General features: G+C 40.9%; 1 protein-coding gene across 1 annotated transcript; it reads right to left on the bottom strand.

Moving 5' to 3' along the window:
- Positions 1-869: 869 nt before the first annotated feature.
- On the bottom strand, positions 870-13,238 carry Myct1 (MYC target 1). Its single transcript, XM_021175020.2, has 2 exons — positions 13,106-13,238; positions 870-3,492 (listed from the first exon to the last, which is right to left on the bottom strand). Exons 1-2 carry the CDS (start codon positions 13,155-13,157, stop codon positions 2,978-2,980), a joined length of 567 nt encoding a protein of 188 aa, XP_021030679.1. The 5' UTR covers positions 13,158-13,238; the 3' UTR covers positions 870-2,977.
- Positions 13,239-13,610: the final 372 nt, after the last annotated feature.

Raw genomic sequence — 13,610 nt, 5'->3', positions numbered from 1 at the left:
AGGGCCCTTTTTTTTTTTTTAATGGATTTGCTAACAGTGATGTGATATGTTCTCTTATAAATAAATAACTAAAGCAAAAAAGCAGCCAAAATATTTTAAGTGCACACAGGCACATTCTCAGGAAAAATTTTAACTTCCATATAAATACTTGTTACCTCTTCACCCTGTCTGCCTGCTGCCTGCCTGCCTTCCTCTCTCTCTCTCTCTCCCTCTCTCTCTCTCTCTCTCTCTCTCTCTCTCTCTCTCTCTCCCTCCCCCTCCCTCTCCCTCTCTCTCTCTCTCTCTCTCTCTCTCTCTCTCTCTCTCTCTCTCTCTCTCTCTCTCTCTCTCTCCTTCTCTTTCCCTTCCTTCCTTCCTTTCTCCATTACCATGTCTCTGCCAGATATTTTCATGGGGAAAATAACTTGGCACCCTTGTTTACTAACACTGGACTACCAGATATTTTTATTCAGTGGCAGTTATTGTGCTGTTTAGTATATATTGTGTATAGTCCAGGCTAGATTACAATTCATGATGAAATTTCTTTCCTTAGCCTTCTGGGTTCTGGAGCTACAAGCCAAGCAAGTACCGCTATGCCAAGGTCAACTAATACTCCACGTTATTTCTTCATTAGCTATTTTAAAGGCAAGTATGGTAGTGCAAGGCTTTAATCCCAGCACACAGGAGGCAGAGGCAAGTTGTTCCCTGTGAGTTCCAGGCTAGTCTGGTCTACACAGCAAGTTCCAGGTCAGTCAATGGTAGCAGCGAGACTCTGTCTCAAAAAATTATGTATTTTTCTATTTTACATTTTAATTTTACAAATTCCTTAATTCTTGATTGAAAGTGTTTTCCTTAGTCAAGAAAAAAAAAGCTGTGAATTGAAATTAACATCCGTTTTATTTCATAATAAAAAAAACATTTCAAATAAAACAATTACAACCACAAACACTTTTAGCTTCAGTTTTAACTTCACATTTCACATAATACACAATATTTATGAGATACTTTTCTTGGTCATTTCATAACTGAGGCTGAGGATAGGGTAAGAATTCTGCCAAATAGCCAAATGAACCAGAGGATCACAGTTCTCATTTCCTTCCCCTGGGAGGAGGCAGGAACGGTTTTCATTCCCAATATAAATCACTGATAAAAATCATGCCTTCCTTGCTTCTCGTGTTAAACATCGAGAATGACATACAACCTAAAATTAGCCTTGTAATAAGCTGAGGCTCTCTTATGAAATCTTACTGGGCTCATATTCCAGTTTCTACATTTTCTTAGTGAAGCAGCAGCTCTTCCCACAGCTCCTTAGTTTGCTTTATATATTTTTTCCTTCCTTTGTCTCTTGTCTATTTAATTATTAGGTATTTTGGTGGGCATTTTGAAAACTAATTTCTCTTGAAGAATAATGCATAGAGCAAGTCTGATGAAACTAATGAAGAAATGCTGGAGGGGATCTTTATGTGAAAGGAGTTATATTCTTGAGCTATGCTCAGACACCGTTAGCTGGGACCACCGGGTATCACCAAAGGGAAAAAAATGTACAGAAGAAGAAACAATTGCACAAGCTGTTTGATGCGACCAACATGAACTACAAGCTTTCTGAATAATCCCCCAGTGAACTCCTGTCTTTGAAGCAAAAGGACTGCTCAGAGTCTCTGGTGCCCATATTAAAGATGGCCCCACCTGTTGATGTGGGTTCCTTGGTTAACCAGCTGCTACAGGGACCTTTCAGGCTACTTTAGCCTTTTATAGGCATTAGAGATGGGGTTCACAGAACACCACCCATGGACTGGTGCCTGAGGCCTGAGATGACCCAGGAGGAATTGCTGTCCAGAGAGAGAGCATGTTTTCACTGAGGACTAGCTTTGTAGAACCACTCTTAGTTGACCACAGAGATACCAGGGACATTTCCCATAGAGCAGGGGTTCTCCACCTTCTTGATGCTGCGATCCTTTAATGCAGTTGCTCATGTTGTGGTGACCTCCAATCATAACATTATTTTTGTTAAGTTCATATCTGTAATTTTGCTTCTGATGTGAATTGTAACGTTAAAATAATCTGTGTTTTCCAATGGTCCTTGGTGACCCCTGTGAAAGGATAGTTTGAACCCCAAAGGGGTCATGACCCACAGGTTGCGAACCACTGCCCTACATAAGTACTTTCCTAGTTGTTGGCTCTAAATCCAAGAAAGTAAAAATGTCCCTTGATGCTAAATAAAAAAACCTGTGCTTAGAACAAATAAGTTGAAGCTGCCATTGCTGTGGTAATGTCGTTACCCCGGCAGGCATATTAAATCCTCATGCCCCGAAGTCCAAGGGTTTTTACATCAATGATATGGGTAATTGTTATTGGGAAGAACTACACGATGAATCTACATGGGGAAAAAACCAAAGTCACTGTCAAAATGGAACCATTCCTCTGACATCAGTACAGCTTGGATCTTCGTTTGATTCTCATTCATAACTGAGTAGAATCCTGGGCTTTTAGAGCCTCCGCTGTTCTAACGTCTCATAAACATGCACCACAAAAGCGCTAAGAATCAAGAATGCTGGTAACTCAGTCGTTACCCAAAAGTAACATTAAAATTCCTATTTTAGTGACTTCTGTCTGTCAGCAGTTTCATGGGAAAGTGAATGGGGGATTATAACCCTATACAAACATGTAAAGTCTTTTTAACCTAAAACATACAAATACACATGATTTGTAGGGTAGAATCTTTAATCGGTATCTTTAATTCAATGCCTCACACTGAATCCAAAAAAATACATAAATACGGGACGTTTTGAGAAAAATCATACTTTTGTGAGACGTTAGTGAGAAAAACATGTTCAAAAGGAACCTGTGCCTTATCGGTAATGTTCAGCTTTCACGAGTCTATCAACTTGGAAAATTACTCACTGGGGCCGTGGCTCCCAAATTCCGCTTACCCTATATATCATTTTCTTTCTAAAAGAGACATTTTTTTTTAAGTATTAAAAACAACGAAATCTCAGACTCAGGAATCGGGAAATGCCTTTATGATGGATTCATAGGCAGGTGGGGGCGGTGTGGAAAGGCCCATCCGCAAGCTGTTGCTGGACCAGCGGAAGTCTGGCCGGCTCGGGCTGTGTACGGTGCTGAGGGTGGATGGGGTGGTGGAGGCAGACAGGGTCATCAGCTGACTCTCCGTTTCCACCGGAAGTGGTGGGCATTGCAGGAAGGGATGGAAAGTCGAAGCCCTAAAGCTTGATTTCCTTGGGAAGGAGTTGACCAGCTCCATGGAAGCTTGTCTCTGGAAAGTGAGGCTGGCCAGGCTGAGGTTGCTTCGCCGTTCATAGCCACTGTGGCGGTAGAACCCAGTCCTGTTGAGGCCGTGGTTGTAGGAAGACCTGGGTCTCCTGGTGGGACTCCACTGTGAAATGGGCGCACTGGCTCTTCTTCTTCGAGACAGAAAAACGAACAGCGCCCAGAGAAATCCTCCGATTGCAAGCCCAATCGCCACGGATACAGTGAAGGACATTATAAGGTCCTCTGAAACAAAGAATCAGCCAGTAAACCGATAGCCCTGATTTCAAAGACATTCAGTTAAAAACCACAGGGTAGAGATATGAACTGTAATTTGTGGAATGATGCTGAATTTTAACATACTTCGAATTAATAGAGGATGACCAGACTTTCATTTACTCAAACAGAAAGCTACAAAGAAACATTGGTTGCTTGTGTTTCTTTACCATCTTTAGAAATTAAAAAGGTCTCACGGGAGCTGGACTTTAGCATATCAGTTTTTCTTACAGAACTGCAAATGCCCACAGCTCATTTCCTTTTGAACTATGACTGTAGCTAAAGCATGGTCATTGCAACGCTGAGCCTGTGTTTCCACCATCTCTGCTGTGTCACACTGACTTCTCTCACCTGCAGCCATTGTGGAACCCCACTTCCTGCACGCTATCTAAGGTAGGAAGTGTGGGAGATAGAACCATCTGGAGGGCTGACTGATTTATGGTCATATTTCCTGAACACCCAGACTCTCAGATTCCTGACCCTATAATGACACAACCCGTGCACACACACCTCGAGCGCCTGCTCTTGTCTCTCACTGTCTGTGCTGTGAGAGTGAAACGCCACCTCACGAATCGCTACAGACTTTCCATTGCACACCAGCATGCTCCACTTCACAGAGCTTGGGTTTGTTCTGAATTCCTTCTGCAGACAAGTCATCTATGTACATATCTTCCACTCCGCTCAGTGGAGGGGCTGCTTGGCTGTCCCCCAAGTTGGAAGCATATTCTCAATGAGTGGGATGGAGTACCTGAGCCTCTACTTTGCATGAAAAACCTCTCTGGGTATTTGAAGCCCCTTTCACACTCCTCATCTTGCATGAGCCAACTCCAAATTGTGCTATTTGTTCTCTGTCTCAAAGCCTACCATTCTCTCCAATCCTCTGTACTTTCACAGGTAATTTTCCTTACAGTGAGACATAAATTTCCTTGGCCGGGGGAACTCAGTTTTAGAGAACTATTCTGAGTCCTATCTTTCTCATGCAAAAATAAGTGACTCTTACGTAAAAAGGCAAGGTGTATATTTAATTGCCTATAAAAGGATTCTGCAGGCAAAGAGTCAAATACTGGAAATAGGCTTACGAAGCTTATGATATTGGGGTCATGGGTACAGATAATTTGTTTTTAATCCCATTAGCAGGTAGAGTCTAATCCCCTACTCTCTGGGCTTTCAGTGTGACTCACTTGACCAATAGGAGGCAGTGGGATGCAAGCTTTCTAAGTTCAGGTCTAAATTGCTTTTTGGATTTGTTTGTTTGTTTGTTTGTTTGTTTGTTTTCGAGACAGGGTTTCTCTATATACGAGACCAGGCTGGCCTCGATCTCAGAAATCCACCTGCCTCTGTCTCCCAAGTGCTGGGATTAAAGTTGTATGCCACCACTGCCCGGCAAGAGACTTACTTTCAGTTTTCACCGGGTGGGCATGGAATAGTGCCAAGCAAGTGTGGCGGCCAGAAAAAGATCTGGAGCTATCCTGTGCCTTATCCCTGTGACTCTGACCAGTAGCCTGCTATCCTTGATTGACAGGAGTGAATTGCTCTAGGTCATTCAGGTGCTGGCAAACCCTACCTGCCTGTGGGGCAACCCAAAGACCAGCAGAAAACCCATCCTGCTGATCCGATGCTGAATTGTCAACCGTAAACTGTCAGCTAATTATCTGATGGTTCTAAGCAATTCTATTTTAAGATGGTAAAAAAACAATCACAAATCAAGCCTTATCCCTTTCCTTGTTGAATAAATATTGGTAAATGTGTTGAATCTTACCGATTTCATTTCTTAAAGGAGGGGAGTTAGAATATCTCTAATGCAGACACAAAACAAATAAATGTTAGTAACTATGCAAGTACAGTCACTACTCCCTTACTTTAGGATATATGTTGTGGTATTCCTTCATTTCTCGTGGCCATACCTATGTCCTGTGGCAGTGCTGTCTTCACTGTTACTGGGTATATCTTCACATATGATCACATCAAAACTTTCTAAGGAGCTGGAGAGATGGCTCAGCAGTTAAGAGCACTGACAGCTCTTCTGAAGGTCCTGAGTTCAATTCCCAGCAGCCACATGGGGGCTCACAACCATCTGTAATGGGATCTGATGCCCTCTTCTTCTGTGTCTGAAGACAGCTACACTGTACTCATATATATTACATAAATAATTAAGTAAATATTTTTTAAAACTTTCTAAAACACTTCACTCTAAACCAAAAAACTCTATGAGAATGCTTTAAAATTCTAACATAACTTAGGACAAAGCTACTGAACCCAGTAGTCTTGTTTCAAAATCTTCCTCACAAAAATAAGAAGTCCTGACATTGAAGTTCATTTCTTAGAGGGTTCATAGAGTCAGATATTATTTTTAAAAATCAAATAAATATAATTTAACCTAAAAATTCATCTTACTTTTGTATAAAATGATTCAAAATTAACTTTATCAATGCCCCCAAATCTAAAATTCTCAATATGATGCTTTAGAAATTCTGCAATGTCTTGGCAATGATAGCCCTGAAAAGGGGCATTTTCCATTACAAAAAAAATTAGAGAAAACCAAGAGGAACAAGTAAAATTATATAATTTAAATATCAGTAGAAGACAGACCAACATCCAAAGTCCAAGTTACCTAGAAAATAAGCAATGGAATACAGTTCTCCTTTTGAATATGTTGCATATAAACTAAACATAGCTAAACAAATAGTTTTTTTTTTTTATAGACGTGCCTACATAACCAGTAAGTGGCTGGCATCTAAGCCCTCGGGGAGTTCCAGCTCCTACTGACAGCTTTATAACACACTAGAGGTGTCTGCCCTGCTGTGTGCCCATAACAATCATCAGTACCGTGCCTTCCAACAGGAAGGTCTTAAAATTTCAGTAAGCAAAAACACAGCCTCTAAGCTATAAATGGTGTGAACAATTAGTAGAGCTCGCCATCTAGTGGGCGATTGTTGAATTGTTAGTGATTTTCATCCGTGATCTTCACTTCACTAGCTGGCTAATACATTCAAAGGCCTGAAGTTGCAGGAATCATAAGTTCACCTCTGCCCCGAAAGAGATCATGAGTTCTCTTCTTCCTAAAGTGAAGATGAGGATGGGTTCCGCGGTAGAAATGTTGTGATGGGAAGACCTTTGGGTGAATAGAATTTAGGGCACAGAAATGTGAACGATTGCGATTGGCTGAAAACGCAAAGCACAAATACAGTCTAGGTTTGTCACATCTGCTGGAAAATTCTTTTGAGGTCAACAACAAAACGGGATTCAGCCTTCTCTGGTCTATTCTGTGGCCTCACGTGCACGCCATCACGTGCATGAGGACATCGCAACTTTTGTAGCGGGCTTCATGGTTTATGCTCCTTCCCTTTGCAGCAGCATCCATAGATGCTCTCCTTTTGGAATCAAGTAGTTAAGTTCAATCACATCACACGCATGTCCACACCCTCACCCTCGTGCGGAGTAAAAGCAAACTCCTAAAACTGCATGAAAGTCTCCAACCCGAGAGCCCTTGCCGCAATGAGCTGAGCTCGACATTTGATGCCTCTCTCCTGTTATCTGATCAAGGCCTCATCCCAGCTTCTAATCTGTTCTTTCAAAAATGTGTGTGTAGGTACCTACATTTTTTTATAGTGTTACAGCTGCTACTGTGAGAAGAGTAGTGAGCAAATAAACACGGGCTTGTAAGATTTGGAAGTGGTTTTATCCAATGGTTCACGATCACAATTCCAAATCAGCATGTGGAACCAACCTGATGAGTAAGTTGAAGAGATGGAGCCTATGGAGTCCTGAGTACCATCATTTGAGTTTGGTGACTGACAGGCTGCCTTTATAACAGTGCTTGCTTTCTTTTTATATTATATTATATTATATTATATTATATTATATTATATTATAATTTTATTTTTGAGACAGTGTTTCTGTCAGGATAGCTTTGACTATCCTGGAACTCTGTAGAGCAGGCTAGTCTCAAACTCAGAGATCCACCTGCCTCTGTCTCCTGAGTGCTGGGATTAAAGGCATACACCACCACCATCCAGCATGACAAAGGATACAAACGGCCCTATCACCTCTCACTGTCAAATCCATTTTAGTTTGTACATGTACAGTCCAATGTTTGTACGACAAAACCCCAAATAATGAAACTCTCAAGACGAACCATGTAACTTAGTGGCATATGGCTGATCGGTATCTATGTATGAATATTCAATAATAATGGAATATTAGTACTGAACCTAAAATCAATCCAAAAAGGAAATCCTGTAACTTAAAACAATATAGATAAATCTGGAAGACACTATGGAAACGGAAACAAGCCTCGCCCAGAATAGATCAATCTTTACTGCAGAATTATTCAAATGTTTTTGTCCAGTGAACATTTTTATAATAAAATATTGAGAAGGTATGTCAACATAGTGTAAATGATTTACCTGATATGTCTGGAAATATAATTCACGGTGCAAATTCTTGGAAAACACAAACTTTCATAACTAAGAAAGGAGTCCGTTGAAAATCTGAGTGACCCTTTAAGGTTTAAACAATGAATGTGGAGCTGGAGGGACAGCTCAGTGGTTAGAGCGTTGGCTGTCTTTGCAGAGGACAGAAATGTGGTTTCCAGCACCCATGGACCAACTCACAACCACCGGTAACTTGGTTCTGGGTGAATCCAACACCTCTGGCCACTATGAGTACCTTCACTTATATGAGAAGCTACCTACACATACACCATAATTAAAATAATTTTAAATTATAAATGTGTTATTTTAAAACTTCCAGCTAAAAGTATCATCTATGTCATATGTAATGCCACCACTAGTGAATTTTTTTAAATAATAAAAATTACCCAACCCAAGTTCTCCGCAAACAATTTCAGATAGTCAAAGAGTAGTGAATACTTTCAACTTGTCTTAAAAGGCGTGCATGGCATTGATACCCAAATCTAACTTAGCTATAACAAGAAGAGGCAATTATCACATTTCATTGCAGAAGTCTGGAGAACAGTTATTCACTAAGAGGCACATACACTTTTGCGAGCACTACCTCAATGCTAACCTCAGCTCGGTGATGCCCAGTGAGGGATGGACTATAGATGCAGGTGTTTTTAAGGATCTATATTTGTCAACACTTGCTCTTCAAAGTAATAGGCATATGGAAATAATTAGCAGGCTATTCATATGCAACAGTGCATACTTGTAGAAGAAGTTTTCTTTATACACAACTGAAGAGATGGGCAGTGTTTGTTTGCTATTTGGAGTGGACATTATGGAGACCCATGCACAACCATGCCTGCTCTACCACCACCTAAACATCCTCCGAACATCTTATCTCATCTGCTTGCTAAACCCCTAAAAGCCACATTTTTTCCTACAAGCTAGGGCACAATCTTTGCTATAGGTTGAGGTATAGCATTTGTTATAAGTTGAGGGAATCTTTGCTAAGTATACCACCTGGCTCTCGAACAAATCAGTCTGTAACCCTCGGTGCCTTCCCCTACCTCAGAGCAGGGTAAGGCAATAAATAGGCAAGGATGTGCAGTGATAGTTGTTCTGCTCCTAAATTACCAAATGAATTATTAAACACAAAGACTGTAGCATCATTGTGAAAGCCAGCGCCGCACTGCAATAATAAGGGTGATTTATAACCACGATGCTGTTTGTTGTTTGTTTCTTTATCTGTTTCAGCTTCAAAACACAAGAAGCCCGAAGAACTCACTATAGGGTTTTTGTACAAACAGTAGCAGGAAGGAGAAAGTAGAACCTGTCTGGTTTTTCATGAGCAGTGTAAAGAGACTTTTGGAGAGAGAAAGAGAACAGCTTTACTGTATATAAGCAATGAGGGCTCCGAGGAATGAGGCCATCGTTCCATCCACCCTTCCATCCCTCCATCCTTACTTGTGCGTCAGGGAATCCAAGAAGACAGCATCCACTCCTACATCCCTGGTTAATAGCATGTTGAGAGGATAACAAGCCCCCGTGAGAAGCCCTGGATACCAGAAGGGCGGAACAATGGCTAGGCTCCTGAAGTTCCAGTGTTATGGGAAAACGTTAAAGGTTGTTTGTGCACTGAGACAGGTGGGACAGTATTGTATTGTAATGAGAGTCAAAAGACCAATCAGGGAGCCTCAGAGAAACGAAAAATTATGCTGGTAGTCAGAATTGCACAGAACACAAGAACCTGGCTTTGCAGTTAACCCATGAAGACGGAGAGAAAACTGTCCCCAAAACAGCTGGGGCATACTTGTCACTAGATGTCAGCAGAGGACCTTAATCAAGAACTCTTGGTCTGCCCAGCGTGGTGGCACACACCTTTAATCCCAGGAGGCAGAGGCAGGTGGATTTCTGAGTTCAAGGCCAGCCTGGTCTACAAAGTGAGTTCCAGGACAGCCAGGGCTATACAGAGAAACCCTGTCTCAAAAAAAAAAAAAAAAAAAAAAGAACTCTTGATCCACGCTCCCTTGTACCTGAGGTTATCCTCAGACCTCACAGGCCATTTCCAACTTTAGGGAGAAACCCAAAGAAGGCAGGGGGTGAGTAGCTTGGAGTCTCTGCAGGACGAGAGAGTCTGTTATATTACCCCAAAATTCTGCATTGCTAGTCAGAATATTCAAGAAATCTGCCTCCATTCTGACTTCCCAAGTCTGCTCCTGTAATTTTCATATTCAGATGGTCTGGTTAGCTGTTTGAGTCTTTGCACACATGCCCTAGTGGCTGATAACAGTTTTCCCGAGTGCCCAAACTCTCAGACAATGTCCCACACCCATTACCTTATACATTGCCTGATAAGGTCAGCCACAGCTTCAGAATAAACGAATGAAGCCAAGAAGGCTGTTAATAGTCGGAAATGAATGAGCAGAGTGTCATCCAGAGAAGGGCCGTTCATTTGGAGGCTATTGGGTTTCCTAGGAATAGGTAATAACCCATTTTTTTCTAAAAAGGATTCAGGGAGCATTTTATCATATTTTAACTTCTATGGCATATTCTCCTTCTTGGTAACTTTGTGTAATATAATCATATTATAAGACAAAGGAGGAGTTATTGATACCTCTTATTGATTTATTTATAGGCTTCTATTCACATATGGAGAAACGCATAATCACCTCCCAGAATGCAATCCTTTCTAACGACAAATAATATTTTGGGGGAGGGGGAGATCAATTAGATGAACCAATGCAAGCCCATACATCACAAAATACCCCAGTTTTTGCCAGTGCTAGCAGTACTGTTAGAAAAACAGCAACAATAACAAGACAGCAATAAGATAGCAGAAGTGTCTTGTGTGGACTTGCAAGGACCAAGAAAACATGTGAGTTCCATAAAACTTTGAGGGTCTCTGTTTCCTGCTGCCTTTCTGGGATGGTTTTCAAAGGAGGGACATGCGTTACAGAGAACTGGAGGAGCAAGGAAACGTTATCTGCATTGTGCTCTCAGGCCACTGCAGCTACTGGCTATCACTGACGGCCTTAACACTTGCACAGTGTTTAGTAGGTCTGACTGAATGATCGCTTTGAAAAAAATTCAGGCTATCATCCTTTGTGATAACTGAGTATCATTTCTTATTATTTTTGCATTCCTAAAGTAAACCATAAAGTTATATTTTGAATTTTTTATGCATATCAATATGTTAAGCTTGAGAAGTTCCAATGAGTCCTTATGGTCTACGCCATGTATGTTTTGTTTTGGTTTAATTCTCTTAATTCAAAGAGCAACACAAAAAGAGTCCTTTAGGAAGCAGACTCCATCGCACTGTGCATGATTTCTAAAGTAATATTTTGAGGGGACAGATGATCAAGACAGATATCAGCTTTGATGCAAAACAGAATGGAAATAAAATGACTGACATTTATGTCAGAAAATATTTATATTTCATACACTAAAGTTATAATTACAATTTATACGTCATGATTTTACCCCAGAAATGAGAATGCTATCTTTGACCTGTCTCACACAAAACATCAAACGTATTTTTGGTTCACCGTTTCTGCTCTGGTTTTCTCCTAACCAAGTCTTCCTGCGAGAGCAAGGAGAAGCAGCGGGGATCTCTGACCCAGGAAGCTGGAATTCCTTCCTAAGCACAGGTGGGTTTCCTTACTAAGGCACCTCAATGCTAGGCTGAAGCAATGAACTCAGAGCGTAAGATTTCTTTAGTGAGAGTGAACAATGAGTTATTGTCCCTATATGAACCTGGAGATTACCGTGAATGGTTTGAAAAGTCAGAGCTGGCTTTCCTGTGTTAGTTTTTCTCTGGGGATGACTTGCTTTGGAATAATTGACGATTGCTTGGTGATGATCAATTTCCTTAGGTGCTCCCTAGCTGTTTTCCTCATTTAATAGAAATGAGGACAGCAAATGATACTTTCACAAATAGACCACTGACCCATTCAGAATTCAAAGTTGCCTATCTCTTGGCTGGAGACTTATTTGAGACAGAAATAGTGTATTTTCCACTAAGCTTATTATGCTAAATCTCTTAAAGCTTGAAGAAAGCACATTAATTAATAAAAAAAATCAATGAACTAGTGAATTCTCTTCATGCAAATACCTGTGGTCATAGATCGCCAGGGCCAGGTTGCCGTAACTGGTCAGTATTTACTAGACAGTTTCCAGAGCCCTGCTTCCAGGCACAGCGGGGAGCCTGATACAGTTTTCTGAGATGATTACAAACGTATCCACCCTTCACATAGTATGGAGTATAGATCTCTTAGTAAACTCCAGTTCTCCTTTAAAGTTCCTTCTGGTTTTAACTTAAATCGTTCCCCTTACTTATACATTTCGTCAAACCACAGAGACATGGCAATCTCTTTGCACATCCCAGTGCCTGCCTCCTAAATCTGGTCTGGAGTGGATGCTGATTTTGACCTCAGCACCTCCCTCCCTGCTCTGAGACCTCGAGCTGAGTAGCCTCAGCCAAAGCAAGCTTAGGTGTTGTTTCTCTTCTTTTTGGAACAGGCTTGCATTGCAATAGTCTATGTTATTTCTTCTTCCTCTCTTATAGATCCATAATTTCATTTTAATTCCACATTGTCTGTGTCAACACACTCTAAAGCCATCCACCAATAGGTTTGTTGCTTAAAATCACATTGAAAATTAAAAAAGAATAACATTGACAAAAACACAGACTTCAAAACCCTCTGCAGAATACCTTGGCTTCATGAAATAAAATATTTAGCAATACAGTAGCACCCTCTTGGTTTTCACCGAACTATATCTACATGCCAAGAGAAAGGAGCAGTAGCCCGTATCTTTGACACAGGAGTCCATCACCTTCAGACAAATAAAATGTAACATTCCAACAAAACCCACATGTTATATTCTTTTAACAATGATGTCTACTTCATATTTGTTTTTTTAAATTTCCACTTTAAAGAAAATCTCATTTTCTAAACAGTTTTGCAAATGCCAGCCAAGCTGTTTCTGCCTGATTAATCTTTAATGTTCCTGTAGCTTATCCTGATGACATTTTATGAGTATATTTCTTGACATAAATTCATAAAACCATCAGCAGATAGTTATGGCAAGCACTGTCTTATAGATTCCCAGTGTTGTAATAAATCATGCAGAGAATTTCTGTGCATCTTAAGTTAAAAGCAGTGAAGGCAAAGATAGCTTACCCCAAAAGTTTTCTGGCCAAGGACTCCCTAAACTCGTGGTGTTATTAGCCATAATGTCCACAAGAAAAAGAAGCCAGTGTGTCCACAACCAGCAGTTTGATTCTATGCCTTCGTGGTTGAGCAAGAGAAAAAATTTTTCACGCAACCCCACGTATACTTGTGTTTACATAAAAGGAAGTAAGTGTATCATGTTTCCTGCTTTTATACTCGAATTAGCAACTGTTTTTCTTATCTTGGAATTCCACATGGCTCTCAGACACAAAACTATTTCCTTCCCGTCATTTCCTCCCTCGTTGCTAAGTGCCCTCTTTCCAGCCACATCCAAAGCTGTCTGGGGAAAAGGGGCATTTTCTTAAGTCTGGGTTCTCTATCTACATGCAAAGGCAGAAAGCAAGACCCCTGCTGCTGCACCTAACTTCACCTGAGTGCAATGCTGCTATAGATGGTGTTCTGATGTTGAAAACCATGTCATGCATCCAGAGAGGGATTTTTAGAAACCCATATT

The sequence above is a fragment of the Mus caroli genome, unplaced genomic scaffold (assembly GCF_978045245.1).
Source record: "Mus caroli unplaced genomic scaffold, Mus_caroli_1 scaffold_9, whole genome shotgun sequence".
NCBI classification, from domain to species: domain Eukaryota; kingdom Metazoa; phylum Chordata; class Mammalia; order Rodentia; family Muridae; genus Mus; species Mus caroli.
This window is presented reverse-complemented; position numbering and strand designations above follow the sequence as displayed.